General features: G+C 46.8%; 2 protein-coding genes across 3 annotated transcripts in view; one reads left to right on the top strand and one right to left on the bottom strand.

The window, feature by feature from the left end:
- The window catches only part of UPB1 (beta-ureidopropionase 1), a 29,143-nt gene extending 17,317 nt beyond the window's left edge, over positions 1-11,826 (top strand). For both annotated transcript variants that reach the window (XM_043557893.1, XM_043557892.1), the window contains exons 5-10: positions 731-892; positions 2,732-2,901; positions 6,718-6,799; positions 7,803-7,845; positions 9,117-9,271; positions 10,843-11,826. In XM_043557893.1, coding sequence (XP_043413828.1) covers positions 731-892; positions 2,732-2,901; positions 6,718-6,799; positions 7,803-7,845; positions 9,117-9,271; positions 10,843-10,926 — 696 coding nt within the window. In that variant the 3' untranslated portion in view covers positions 10,927-11,826. The remainder of the gene's footprint in view (positions 1-730; positions 893-2,731; positions 2,902-6,717; positions 6,800-7,802; positions 7,846-9,116; positions 9,272-10,842) is intronic.
- A 2,260-nt stretch (positions 11,827-14,086) lies between these two features.
- Positions 14,087-14,363, bottom strand: LOC122469987 (EF-hand calcium-binding domain-containing protein 10-like). Its single transcript, XM_043557175.1, has one exon. The coding sequence runs from the start codon at positions 14,359-14,361 to the stop codon at positions 14,128-14,130; it is 234 nt and encodes a 77-aa protein (XP_043413110.1). The 5' UTR covers positions 14,362-14,363; the 3' UTR covers positions 14,087-14,127.
- Between the last annotated feature and the right edge of the window lie 934 nt (positions 14,364-15,297).

Raw genomic sequence — 15,297 nt, 5'->3', positions numbered from 1 at the left:
GAAGTGGACTCGTTCAGAATTTGTCTTTTTGTGACTGGCTTATTTCACGTAGCATAATGTCTTGAAGGCTCATCCGTGTCAAGGATGACATCAATGTCATTCATGTGATGATAGGATTTCCTTCCTTTTGAAGGCTGAATAATATTCCACCCTATGGACATAGCACATTTTTAGAAAGATTTTATTTTTGAGTAATGTCTACCCAACATGGGGCTTGAACTCACAACCCCGAGATCAAGAGTCACATGCTCTACTGAGCCAGCCAGACACCCCAGATATACCACATTTTATTTATCCATTCATCCATCAGTGGAGTCTTGGGTTGCTTCCACTTTTTGGCTCTTATGAATAGTACTGCTATAACCATTGGTGCGCAAATATCTCTTCAAGACCCTACTTTCCATTCTTTCAGATATGTAACCAGAAGTGGGACCTCTAGATCATATAGTAGTTCTATTTTTAATTTTTTGAGAAATTGCCATACTAGTTTCCACAGCTGCTGCATCATTTTACATTTCCACCACCAGTGCACAAGGACGATGATTATTCTTACTTAGCTAATAAGCTTGGGCATCAGGACAACACTGACATTCTTCCAAAGAACAAATAAAAATGATAGATATCTCTGAACCAAGTCTAATTATTTAGTAGGATCATTTAATTCTTCAATAAAAACAACTATGACAGTTGATTTAAAAGTAGGACTCTGCTATATTCATCATTCTTCCAGCTGGCAAAGAAGCATGACATGGTGGTGGTATCCCCCATCCTGGAACGAGACAGAGAGCATGGGGACATTTTGTGGAACACAGCTGTGGTGATCTCCAATTCTGGAGCTGTCCTGGGAAAGACCAGGAAAAACCACATCCCCAGAGTGGGTGACTTCAATGAGGTGAGCCAGCTCAGCCTTTGTGGATCTTTCTGTGAGCAAAACTCTGTGTTGGATCATGTCATGTCACACAGTGCTGGAACACTGTGTGGCTGCAGTGCTCTGGGGTGTGCCGCCATTGTCCTGCATCACATGGATGATAGGATTCTGGTGGGAGTCCTGGGTGAGTCCCAAACACCAAGCACAGAGGGGTATTTCTTTTTCTAATATAACCTGATGTGGCTTTCTGAAATTTGTCTTTGAGGTAAGTAATATATTGATTAAAACGAAAATAAGTCATGCACAAATGTGAAATGATTCCTCAGCCCCTTTCAGGCTCTGAGCTCCTTACCCATCATAGGCTAGCCCTTGCTTGGGAGGTAGGGGGTCCTTGTCTGTAAGTCACATGAGGTATTAGCCATGTCAATGTGTGGGATGGCAGTAGGTTAACGTGCGTGTCTGTGCACCGGGGTATTAGGTAGAGCTTTGTGCCCATGATCAAGGTATAAATCAGGGGAGCTATTTTGATGAGTTAATGCCAATTCACGGGTGGATTAGATGAAGAGGGGTGGACGTTTGAAGGAGGGAAGTAAACTCCAGCTAATACCTAAGATATGAAACCTGAACTTGATCTGCGATGAATACAGTTGTTCAGAATGCAATCTCCCCAGTCCTTTGCTGCCCTCCCTGATTGCGGGAGTTCCAGCCACACTCAGACTGGTCAGGAGGACAAAGAAGGATCTATAGAGGGAGATGACATTTCCTAGGGAGAAAGAAAAACCGAGTGTTTCTCGGTAACAGCTGGAGGTGCGGGTGGGAAGATGTGCTCATCACCTGTTTACCCTGGGATTAATCTTTAGCTCCCAGCAGATAGTGAAGGGCTTGTCTCAACACACCAGGATCTACTCCAGTGTCCACCACATGTGCACATCCTGGTTGCTGCCTGACCCTGACAAATTTTGAGATTAATGGGAGGAGGCAAAATGTTCTGGAATCATATCTGTTTGGGACCCTGACTAGTCCTCTAGCCTCCACTCAGTGCCATCCATGAAAATGTCCCAGGGCCAGCACCCCAAGGGGGCAGAGAGGCCAGCTGGGCAAGTCACATGCCCCCTGAGGCCATGGTGGTTTTCCCCTAGCAGGTGACGGTTGCTCTGGATGAGCTTCCAGTCCCTTCTGCTCTGACATTCTTTATAGGAACATGTGGTTGGTGAAGACATTGACTAACTCATGTTAACATCGACCAAACTTTAGCCTTTAGTTGTACCACGATTGAAACCTAACTAAAGTTTATCCTTAAAATACTGTGGGAAGTTGCTTTGGGGATTTTTCTGACATGCCACAAAAGAAATTGTGGGTAAATGCTTAAGCCATGGTGATTTCCCAGTTGTTGGCTTATAGTTATTGTGTCTGGTTTCTTCAATTAAAAAAAAAATTTTTTTAAACATTTATTCATTTTTTGAGAGACAGAGAGAGAGAGACAGATTATGAGCAAGGGAGGGGCAGAGAGAGTCAGCTGCTTAACCAACTGAGCCACCCAGGAGCCCCTCTTCGATTAAAAAACATTTTTTTAATGTTTATTAATTTTTGAGAGAGAGAGTGTGTGTGTGAGCAGGGGAGGGGCAGAGAAAGAGGAAGACACAGAATCTGAAGCAGGCTCCAGGCTCTGAGCTATCAGCACAGAACCTGACACGGGGCTCAAACCCACGGACCATGAAATCATGACCTGAGCTAAAGTCAGACATGAGTCACAGCCAAGACTGTTACTTTTAGAGAACTGGAATATTTTATTTTTTCCGTCAAGTCTAAGGAAAGAGAAATCGTACAGCCCAGAGGTTTTCACATATGGCCCTTGTTTTTCAGTCAACTTACTACATGGAGGGAAACCTCGGACACCCCGTGTTCCAGACTCAGTTCGGGAGGATTGCGGTGAACATTTGCTATGGGCGGCACCACCCTCTCAACTGGCTCATGTACAGCATCAACGGGGCTGAGATCATCTTCAACCCCTCAGCCACCATCGGAGCACTCAGGTCTCTCAGCTTGCAGGATCTGGGAGGGTTCTTGGGACCTAGCTATCTTAGACCCACCGCCAGGCTGCAGGGTTCCGAGATGGGTTTAGTAAACTGTCGTGCGCAGCTGCGGCCACCAGGTTGTCTTACAAATCTGAGTATGGGATTGTGTGTTGTGTATTTACCCAACTTTTCTGTGGGAAAAAAATTACTCAACGTCAATTAAAATTCCCCCTAAAGAGCTGCTTTGCTGTAAAATACTATTCTCTGCTATTATTCTGAACACTGAGATGGTAATAATTCCCCTCCATCCTATAATTGTCAGGATTCCAAAAAGCTCCTCTTCTAAAGTACCCAGAGCATAGTAGGTGCCTGGCCAGCATAAGCTCCCTTCCCTGTCATGGCCCCTGCTAGGAGGACTGCGGATACCTAAGACTCTTATCTGCAACATCCAGCACATGGAAGTCAGACATCTGGATGAGAGAAGGAGCAAATGAGAGACTAAAAGCTGTGAGGGTCCTTAAGAGATCAGTTAAGTGACTCTGAAACTTGGTTTTAACCAGCAAAGGGTTTTTCTTGTAACACCTAACACGTGTTTAGGTGTCAGCCTAATCCTGAAACAGATAAATGTATTCTGATCAAGGCTGTGGGGTGGGCCCCGGCAGCCCTTGGGTTCCTGTGCTAGACCCCTGGGGCTCACTTAATAATGGCGGGCAAGCTAAGATGACCCGGCATGACTGCACTTCCTCTGCTTGTCTCTTCCCCAACGGCTGAGTATTTGGGTGGTTTCTAGTTTTGCATCATTAACAAGTACCAGAACTCTAGGAATTTATGTGCAATTATCTTTCTCCTCAACTCACTTCCTCCAAAGCAGGATTCCTGGAGCAGGAGGTGCTGGCCTTCACTCTGTGTTGTACTGGTTGCCAGTGCCCTAGCAGTGGGCCCCTGGGGGACCCATGGGGAGTGGTTGGGGCAGTTCTGGTGGGCAGCTTTGAGTTCCCTGATGGCCTATCCCTGTCACTCTTCTCTCTTGACTAAATTTTAGTCAAATTTCTTCTGAAGGTCAGAATGTGATATTTACTTTACCTTTTCTTTTGAGCATGGTGCTCTCTTCTCAAGAGCGACATCCTTATAGCATTCCAGTTTCCACAGCAGCCCCCTCAATGAGGCAGAGCACAAACCTAGCTGGCTCCCTCAAGTCAACCGCCCCATCCATGCACCTGAAGTTTCTCTCTGTGTCCAGGAGGGGTGCTGTTGGTCAGAAGAGAAAAATCTTGGACATCCTCTGAAGAATCTCCCTGGGGCCTCATGGCAGCTTAGTTACTATGACAGAGTCCAAGGCAGTTGTGACATAGGGTAAACTACTGGTCATCCAGCATCCAGACCTGGGCAGAGCCTCTGGGCCACCCCCCTGGAGCAGCCCCCTCCTGTTGGCCATGTGTAAGACATTCAGCAAGCATCATCTACCTGCAAGGGTCCCTTGAGGAACCTGAAGCCAATTCGCTGAGCATCAGTGCCTATACCGGCTCTTGGGCCAGGGCAGGCAAAGCTGTGGCCTCAGACTCGGATGGCCAGCTCCCTGACCTTACTCTGTTGAGCTTTTATTATCCCCAATTAAGCAAACAGAAGCACCCCAATGTAATATGCACATAACTATTTATGTCTCCAGCAGTCTATTAGGCTTATTAAAAATTATTGATTTTCCTTCCTCAACCAACAGTCATCCAACTCATGCCTTTCAAGGGTATGGTGAGGCTGACAGTTAAAACGGTAACACGTCCTTTGGAAAGCGGTATGTTTCATGAGCTCCTAAAATGTTCACACCCTTGACCAGATAATACGCCTAGAACCTTACCTGACAGAGTATCTAAAGGAGGAGGAAAAGGCTGAAGCCAGAGGTGAGAGAAATGTCAGGCTTAGGTAAATTTCGGCCCATCTCTTCCTTGTTATTGCACAGTCACTAAAAAGTCATTATGAAGATAATGCAACATCATGACAAAAGCCTGTGAGCAAAGATGTTTTCAGGCTATGGTCAGAACTCTGTAAACCTCTTTTTTGCCAAGAATGGGTATGGAGTGTGGAAAAATTACAACAGATGGTTTATAAGGATGGTGGGATTCTGGGTGATTTTCTTAAAATGATAAATGAGTATTTATGGAATTGATGGTGAGTGTTTTTTCAGCACCGGGCTGGGCAAATCCCCACCAGCTACACGCAAGCAATGGCTTCTGGAACCATGCATTCCTTCACTGGCATGTCCCCCCTCCCATACACACATGCTCTGTGGATTGGTGGGGTGTCCTCACTCATTTTAGGGTCCCACAGTTATAAGCACACAATAGACTTGAAGTGTTTTTTGATGACCTGAGTCATCCTGACCCATGTGGCCATGTATGTGTGTCAGTAGGAGAGTCGCTGTTCCATCTCTTCAATGCATGTCTTTGTCACACTGTGACTGGGAATAAGGCAGATGTCCCCATACCCCCATCGGGCTCTCCATGATTCCCGCATACCCTGGGTTCTCACGAGCCTCCATCTTCTTTCCCTTGCTTGCTTTGAGAGCCAAAGTTTTATTGCCAGCTGTGGGTTTGAGTCCTACACAGTGCACCTTCCCAGGAGAATTGCAAGAAAGATGTTTTCTGGCACTCACCCTGCAACCGTCTATTTAATTCCTGAAAATGTCATTTACGGGTGTGTTTCTATAAAAATCCTTTCTTAAAAGTTTTGTCAGCTTGGCTTAGCACCTGGGGGGGGCAGGGAAGCAGCAAAATGAGTCCTCTCAATCAAGCCTGTGATTTTTTTTTTTTTACAGACTCGTGAAACCTCCCGAGAATTAGGCTTGTGACAAGCACCCACTCCCTCCACCTACTCCTGGTTTAAACCAGGTGCATGCTGACAGGAAAGAAGATTCCAGGGCATTTTGCTCTCAGTCACTCAGTGTTTCTAAGTGGGCATTACACCTGTCAATCCAGAATCTTAATGATGTTGTTCCTCAGACAACAGAGTGACAAGAAGGCCCACTGGATTCCATGGCACATTGTCATTGGTGGGCTGGAGAAGGACAGGGTCTTCAGTTGGGACAAGGTTTTCCACCATGTCCTACCTTTGTGAATACTGGACTGAAGAAGGCCCACAGCTCAGTTGTACCTGTATGGTGCCTCCTTCCTGGGCCAGTAAGAGAACCAGGGATCCCCTGCTTAGAGTCTCAGGGTTCAGAAGAGGAAAATAGGAAGGCACTGGGAAATGTGGACAGGCTCAGGGGAGGTGACACCTGCTACAGAATCTACCCCTTCCAGGTACCCCAATTCCTTGCAGGTTTACTGTTTGCTTGGCCTGAAGTACCCCCTCTCTAGAGACTGCTTTGCAAGGCAACAGAGCAGGGTCGGGATTAGTGCAGCAGTCTGAGCCTTGAGCTCCCTTCTTACATTTGCCAGGTGAGGCTCTGCCCAGCACAGAATGTGAGTTCCTCACCCGACCCAAGAGGAGGGAAGAAGAGAGAGCTAGTCACAGGGCTTCTGCCACGCAGCCCCCTCTAGAAGCTTTGCCTGTGTGGTCAGTCTTTACAATATTCCTTTAAGGAAGTTTCAGAAAAGGAAACTGAGGCTCAGGGCTGCTTTGTCCTGCAGCAGCCCCTCCCCAAAAGGCTGCTTGGGCTTGAGCATGGGACAAGCTGGCCTGCTTGTGGGTTTGGGGTCACCCACAGCCACAAACAGTCTCCCTGGCCATCCCCACTGCGGACCTGAGAAGGCCGACAGCCTGGCTGTCACTCAGGACCAAGCACCCCCCCAGTCTGGCTGGAAAGTCAGCCACATGGTTCCTCTTGTTTCTCTCTCACAGTGAGTCCCTGTGGCCAATTGAGGCCAGAAACGCAGCCATTGCAAATCACTGCTTCACCTGTGCTATCAACCGCGTGGGCCAGGTAAGTCCCCGAGGTCTGGCTGGTCTCCCAGGTTTGGTTAACCAGGTGTGCTGGGGTGGCGACAGAGTGATAAGCTGCTAGGAAGGCTACCTGCCGAGAGGGGACCCGGCCTCTTCGCCAGCAGAGTCCACAAGGGGAAGCAACTGTCTGCTGGCCCTGGTGGGGACATGTCACACCTCTTCTCCCTGCTCCCTCTGTGTGAAGGCCATAAATCCTAGGGTCCCGAAAGGGGGTAGACTGGCTTGGTCTGTTACTTTTAAAGATATTCCTATGTCCTCCTTCTGTTTTTGTCTGTTTTGGTTTTTAGCTGAAACCGTTTTGAATGGCTGTCACCCTGTCCCCACCACGTATCCAGTTTCGTGTTTTTCCCCATTGACCCCATGCACTGAATGACCCTGACTACAAAAACACAATGCGTTTATTACGTAATAATCTTCTTCCTATTCTTATTAATCGGATGCCAAAATCTAATCAGAGCATCTGCTCAGTCTGAGATAACCGAGGTTTCTACGTTTCTGGCAACATGAACAAACTCAGTGTTTTAATTAGCCTGTGTAACCCCATCACAGCTTGATATGCAGTTTCCATTAGGCTTTAGGGAAGATATTGAAAACCACGTGTGGACACCCCCTTACTCCCTTCATAGACCCCAAGCTGGGGCTATTTCTCAGGCGGATACACCTCAGATGCCTTCCACAGCCCTGAGAACCACTCTGCAAAGCATCTTTTTTTTTTTTCCCCTCCCAGGAGATTATAAACTCCCCAGAGATGAAATCTGAGTTTTTACCTTGCCTGTCAAATTCCCCGCTGGCCGCCTGTGTTGGCCCGATGCTGGCTACTTAGCAGGGACGTTTAATAAGCACTTGTTGATTGCCCAGTGACTACAGACCATTCCTTCTGGCTTTAACTGTTTCTTCACAAAACGCCTCCTCAGCCTGACTTTGTGGTGGATGCGGTGGTAGTGCCACCTATAGGTTTACCTTACCTTGGTTTTATTTCACAGGAGCACTTCCCGAATGAGTTTACCTCTGGAGATGGGAAGAAAGGTATGTTCTGTGAATTTCCATGGTGGCTGCAATTGAGGGGTGGGCCTCGCTGTCCCATTCTCTGTCTGCCACAGGGTCTGTGCCACAGGCCTTGTCTGCGCATGTGGCATGTTGTCGGAGGCGTGCACTGCTCTCATCTTTATGGCCCACAGTGTGGGGGGAGCCTGACCATGGCTACGTTTGGATAGGCAGTCCTGGGCTTGTGACCACAGCATTCCCCAGATGCGAATTGAATGGCATTGGATTGGACTCTACCCCTCCCCCGGGATTGGTATAAGATGGGCCTAGAAGATATGGGGGAGCCCTTTGTGAGCTCCCTGAAAGAGGGGGTGCTTTATCCACCCTACGCATCTCCTTCCCTCTCTTCCTTTGTCCTTGTTCATCTGCTACCATCCCCCACCCCAAGCTGCACAGCTGTCCCAGAACACTGGCATGGATTGTCTTGGGTTCCTAGAATCCACAGCTTGTTTTGATCTGAGGGCAGGTACCACCTGACTTCTACTAGGATTCCCCACCCCCTGGTCCCACCTCTCTGGCTGGAAATGTGGGAGGGAAGGGCCCACCAAGGAGGAACTACCTCAGGGTATCCCCTGATAAGGCAGAGGGGATGGAGCAGGTCTGTTTCCCAGAAAAGTACTTCCTGAAAGTGTTCCAGATCCCCTCATTTGAGGCCCCAGACTTCCAGAGTCTCCAATCCCAGTTAGCTCTCTGCAGTCAGAGTCACAGAAGAGGCAGGGAAATGAAGTCTGCTGGGAATCTACTGTGTCCAAGCCCCTGCTGGGCCCTGCACTGTGCCCACCTACTCCTTACATGCCTGTGGGGTGGCTATTAGCCCACTTGTGAGGGGACCGAGGTACGAAAGGAGGTGGGTACAGTAGACAGAGCTGGCAAGGCAAGTGAGGGCAGAGCTTCCAGCTCACATTGTTGGGCCACCACAGGAAGCAGGTCACACAGGAAGCCCTACAGAGCCATGTGACTCCTTTGGGCTGTGGGTGGCTAATGTTGGGAGTAAGGGCTAATACTTCTACAAGGGTGACCTTTAAGAATGTTCCCAGGGGCAGAGGTGAGGGCTGTGAAGGTGACTTTTGGAAAAACTTCCTTGACCTCAGGCCTGAGGAGGGACTCAGGGACTTGGGCCTCAGCATTTGGCAGATGCTGGGGAGGGTGGCACTGACCCTTTGTTTAGGATGTCACTCAATGTGCCTCCCTCTCTGAAGAATCCACCATGTGCCTGCACAAGCTCACAGGTTCTTTCTTTTGCTCCTTCAAAGCTCACCAGGACTTCGGCTACTTTTATGGCTCGAGCTACGTGGCAGGCCCGGACAGCAGCCGCACCCCTGGTCTCTCCCGCAATCGGGACGGGCTGCTGGTTGCCGAGCTTGACCTGAACCTCTGCCGGCAGGTGAATGACATCTGGAACTTCAAGGTGGGTCCCGGAGTCCCCTGATCTTGCCCTGCTCCTCTTCTTGAGGCCCCATCCTGCTCTCAGGGCTAGAAACCACAGCCGCTGGGTTTGCTCTCCAGAACAGCCAGATGAGACTCTAAGCTGAGTGGAGGGGCAGGTTTCTTCCTCCCAGAGCTGGTGTGTGAGGGAGGAACCACTGCATCAAGTAAGGCTCAGGCAGCAGACCCTAATAAATTCTCCTCTTGTCTGATTTAGAATCTGGGCGCCTTCAAACAAATTAATCTCAATTTCATTTGTCCGGAGAATAGAGTGGATTGGCTTCTCTAATCCTTTTTTTCCTTTCCAGGCATTTGTACTTATTACAAGATAAATGTGGGTGTCTGGCTCTGCCTGTGGCCCGGCCCCATGGTCTAGGCCTTGATGGTAGAGGGAAATGGGTCATGCAAAGAAATGGCATCTTATCACAGCTGTGTGCCCCCTCCTCCCCACCTTTCCCAGTCACGTTAAGCAAGCCCTTTCTGCTCCTGGGCCTTAGTATGCCCATTTGTAAAACAGAAGGCTTTACTGCGAGGTCTCAAGTGGCCTTTGAGACCTAACTTGCGTGACACCAGGGGTTATGGGAGGAGCATAAGTGCCCGCCTTCCTGGAATGGGGAGCCATTCCATGGCAGCCATGGCCCAGGACCCGGACCCCCCTGGAATACACTCTCATCCTGGATGCAGATGGAGTTTGCTGCATTAGTGTCCAACAGTATTCTATCAACTCAGAACCCACGCCAATGAATACATACAAATGAATGTCCTCACAGCTGAATGACTTTGCCCAGCTTCTGTGGGAAGAACCAGCTCCCCTCCATTTACCTGAGCATGGGTCCTTGGGCGTGTTCCCTGAGTCTCAGATCCCCATCAGACAAACAAGACAAACAAGGCCCACATGAACATCTCCTCTTTCCTGGGAAGGTCTCTCCTCTTCCTGGGAAGCTCAGATTAATGCTGTATTCCACACAATAAACAGAATGTTTTCTCATTAGTAACTTTTTGAACGCAAAAGCCCTCCCAAACTATGGTGATGGGCTTGAGCTCCTACTGGGACTTTGGGGAGGAGAGAGGGAGGAGATGCTGGGTAGATTCTCTAGCCCTGCCCCCACTCTCTCCCAGACCAGAGCCGGGAGGGTGCACCAGGGTGCAAATACCTGCAAACTTCACTGCTGTCTGGGGACCTGGAGCAAGTCCCTCCCCTCTCTGGGCTGTGGGCTGTTCTTCTGGGGTTCTGTAAGACCAAAGGACAGCCCTCTTCCCTTCTGCCTTGGGGCAGGCCACACCTTCCGGATGACAGATCACAGAGGTCTTCCAGCAGGAGGGGCTGGAGTGTGTGAGTCCTCTGTCATCTGTCATCTTAGCTATAGCACCAGAATCAGTGCCGAGAGGTCACACAGGGGTTGTTTCTCTGTGTTACGTAGTCTGAAACTATCCCCTCAACTGGCCTTCCAGACGAATTTCTGTCCCGTGGCTGCCCTCTAGTGGCTAGAGGTGGTGGTGAGTAAATGAGGGACGTTTATGAAACAAGAATTTCTGCCTGTGTTTTGCTTTCAGATGACGGGCAGATATGAGATGTACGCTCGGGAACTTGCCGAAGCCATCAAACCCAACTACAGCCCCAATATTGTGAAAGAGTAGCTGGATGTCAGTCCCTGCCTACCAAGGAGGGGACCTCTGCCCCTAGCAGCTCATCAAGTACAGCAGGCTTTTACACTTTCAAGTTCTCCCTCATGATGCCCTGATAACATTGCTGTACAGATTGGTTTTAAAATGCCCAGGCAGGGAGGGTAGATTGAAGAGTGACTGCTTAATGAATATGAGGTTTCCTTCCTGGGTGATGAAATGTTTTGGGGCTACACAGAGGTGATGGTTATACTTCTAATGTACTAAATGTACTAAATGTACATGAATGTACTAAATGCCATTCAATTGTATACTTTAAAATGGCTAATTCTGTGTTATATGAAGTTTACCTAATTTTAAAAAATCCCAGGCACTGCTTGTGCAGGTTGACTTGCATTTAAACACATGGGATGCCCCAGTCCTGAGGTTCCTCACCTCCTCTGTTTAGACTGTCAGCAACCTGAGGGTAAGGGTGGGAATGTATGTCCAAGGGAAAAGCTGAGGCTGATCCAGAGTCCTTGAATTACCAGGTGGTTGTGGGCAGGGGAGACGGTCATTAGATGTGTCCACTTGGCCAGGCTGCAGTCTCCAGATATTCAATCAGACGTTAATCTGGGTGTTGCTGTGAAGGTATTTTGTCGACGTCATTAAAGTCTGTGACCAGTTAACTAAGCAAGTGAGATTATCCTAGATAATCCTGATAGGCCTGATTCAGTCAGTCAAAAGGCCTTCAGAGGAGAGCTGAGGCTTCCCCAGTGAAAAAGAAATTCTGCCTGTGGACAGCAGCTTCCTTCCCAGGCCTGTTTGAGTTCCAGTTTGTCCTTCCTGGTGGCCTGCCCTACAGATTTCAGACTTGTCTGTCCAGCCCCCACAATCACTTAAGTCAATGCCTTGCAATAAATCTCTTTCAATATATATGCGACTGTTTCTGCTTCTTTGGCTGGACCCTTATTGATATAGATTCTGGTACTAGAAGTGGTTCTAGAGGAACAGAATCTTCAGGACGAGTTTTCTGCATTGGTGCTAGGTTTCCTGGAATTCTTCTCTAATTTGGTTGATTTAAAGACACTAATGACTCTATTTCCAGTAGTAAAGAGGGCAATGGTTAGTCCATGGTATGATGTAGCAATAGAGATGTATAGAAAGAACAGGACATCAGCCTGCACGCAAGAGTCCCAGTCTGCCGTTCCTGGTGGCCTGTCCCATCTATGGATTTTAGGCTTGGCTGACCAGCCCCCATCAATTGCAAGTATAAGGCAATTCCTTGCACTAAATCTCTTTATATCTTTATATATATGTATATGTATATATATATATATATATATATATATATATATACACACATATATATACATACATGCTTATACATATATATGTACACACATACATATGTACATTTGTATCTCCTATATATATAAATATATCTGTATCCCCTGCTGATTCTGCTTCTCTGATTGAGCACTGACTGCCTGACTTACATAGCAGATTTCCACTTCTCTGCACCTTGGTTTCCACATCTGTAAAGTAGGACCATATCCCCTCTCCTGCTTTATGCAACAGGACAGTGGTGAGAGAAAGACTAGATGGGTCAGGGAGCCTATGTGACCTTGCACCACACAGCAAGAGTCCCACCTGTGAAGTCTCAAACCTCCATAGCCAGCCACAGTGTTGAAAGTGGGAGTGGGGTCCTCTGGTTCTACCCTGACTGTGCCCAGTCAGAGAAGGTAGCCTCATTCCTTCCCTGGCCCAGCAGCTGAATTGTATGAATCAACCTATGTCAGGGCTGGAGTGCTCCTCGACAGCCACATGGGGTGAGAAAACCAGTTGCAACCATCCAGCCATACCTCTGTGTTAACCCCCTTAACCTCTCTGAGCTGCAGGCTTTTCCTTTTCCCTTCACATAAAAGCCCCCTTTGTACTTACTTTTCCATAGAATCCAGCCCTGCAGATGCAGTGAGCTTTTCTGTCTGGCCTTCAGTGTCCAGAAACGCTGTGCCTGTGATTTCTAAAAGGAGCGTGTAGTCAACCAAATACAGAAGCCAGCTGAGATGACAAGTTGGTGTATTTATGAAATAGGCTCTAATACACCGGAAAGGATTTGATTATCCACACTTCTCACTGCCTAGAATCAAAATGTTCAAGCCTGCCTTAGGGTAGATGGGCCCTGCACACATGGAGTCATTTAAGGGTTTAACTCATGCCTGGAACATTTAGATACTCAGCAAACATTTGTTGGCTGAAACCTAGGGTAGAAGTTTTTGTTTCTATGTGATCATTGCTGATACCACGGGAGAGAAGTTGCAGTGGTTCTGTGTACAGGGCCTGTGGTGGATGGGTGAAGGCTTCTGACACTCTGAGCCTTGGTTTTCTCACCTCTAAGATGAGAGGTGACTGGGCTTAAGGCTTTCTGGGGTCTCCCTAGCTCTTCAGACAACATTCCTGATAGCCCATGGCTTTATTGCTAGAATCTGGAGTATCAGGGGAGAGTGGTGCCAAGCGACAGTGTGTCCAACAGGAAAAAAGGCAAAGACATTCTCCAGGATAGACCACATTTTAGGCCACAAAACAAGTCATAATAAATTTTAAAAGATTGAAATCATATGAAGTATCTTTTTCAATCACAATGGAATTCAACTAGAAATAAGTAGCAAAAGGAAAATTCAGAAATATGTGAAAATTAAACCACATGTTCTTGAATACCCAATGGATCAAAAAAAAAATCACAAAGGAAATTAGGAAATGTTTTGAAACAAATGAAAACAAAACCAAAACACCAAAACTTATAGTATGCAATGAAAGCAGGGCAACAGGGAAATTTATAGCTGTAAACACTTACATTAAAAGAGAAGGGGGGTGCCTGTCTGGCTCAGTCCGTAGAGCATGTGACTCTTGATCTCAGGGTTGTGAGTTCAAGCACCACATTGGGCATAGAGTTTACTTTAAAAAAAATAAAATAGGGGCACCTGGGTGGTTCAGTTGGTTAAGTGTCTGACTCTTGATTACAGCTCAGGTCATGATCTCACAGTTTGTGAGTTTGAGCCCTCATTGAGCTCTGTGCTGATGGTGTGGAGCCTGTTTGGGATTCTCTTTCTCTCCCTCTGTCTGTCCCTCTCTCTGCTCTCTCTCTCTCTCTGCTCTCTCTCAAAATAAATAAACTTAAAAAATTTTTTTAAAAAACTTTATGGAATCATTTATTATCTTGGACTGATGGCATTATTAAAACGCTGCCCATATTTCCTCCATCCTCTTGTTCACTTCACGTCTGAATTTATCCAGAGTTACTGCATGTCCATCATCTTTTAAAACTTCATCTGCAGTCAACAGACCCAGGGTTTTTAAGGCTGGCCGGAAAAAGAGCAGGGTGCTGGTGAGATAGTTCAGCAACTCCATAATCCGATGTTTTTCCAAATAATCCCTGGCCTCCTGCTCTCTGCTGCCGCGGGCCTGCATGGCTCTGCCTTAAAAATTTTTTTAAATAAATAAATAAAATAAAAATTAAGAAGAGGATTTCAAATCAACAACCGAATTTTATACCTTAAGGAACTAGAAAAAGAAGAGCAAACTAAACCCAAGATAACCATAGAGAAGGAATATTTAAGATTAGAGCAGAGAGAAATAAAATAGAGAATAGAAAAAACAATAGAGACTACCAATGAAGCCAAAAGTTGATTCTTGAAAAGAATCAACAAAACTGACAAAGCCTTAGATTGATTGACTAAGAAAAAAAGAGAAGACTCAACTTACTAAAATCAGAAATGAAAGTGGGGACATTACTACTGATTGTACAGAAATAAAAAGGGTTATAAGAGAGTACTATGAACAGTTTGTTAGAGGAGGTCATCAAGAGCATATGACTGCTGGTTGACTCATGGACTGGACCCAGGCAATCAGAGGCCCCTTCCCCTCCTCTGCCCACTAGAATGTACATTCTGCCCACTCTTAGCTCCACACTAGGAGCTACTTCAATGACACAGCTTGAGAGAGTAATTTTTTTTTCTAGTCAATTGGCAAATATTTATTAAGATTCTAACATTGTAAAACGAACTAATATGACCCACAGAGACAAAGATGAACAAGATGGGCAAGATACCTATTCTTGTGGAGCTTTCTTTCTTTTTTAATGAGTCATGCATAATTTATTTATTTGGGGGGAGGGGGTTGGAATGTTTATTTAAAAATATTTTATTTATTTATTTATTTATTTACTTACTTATTTAAATTTACATCCAAGGTAGTTAGCATATAGTGCAATAACGGTTTCAGGAGTAGAATCCAGTGATTCATCCCTTATATAGAACAGCCAGTGCTCATCCCAACAAGTGTCCTTCTTAATGCCCATCACCCATTTAGCCCATCCCCCCACCCTCCCCTCCAGCAATGCTTGGT

This window comes from Prionailurus bengalensis, chromosome D3 (assembly GCF_016509475.1).
Source record: "Prionailurus bengalensis isolate Pbe53 chromosome D3, Fcat_Pben_1.1_paternal_pri, whole genome shotgun sequence".
Taxonomy (NCBI): Eukaryota; Metazoa; Chordata; class Mammalia; order Carnivora; family Felidae; genus Prionailurus; species Prionailurus bengalensis.
This window is presented reverse-complemented; position numbering and strand designations above follow the sequence as displayed.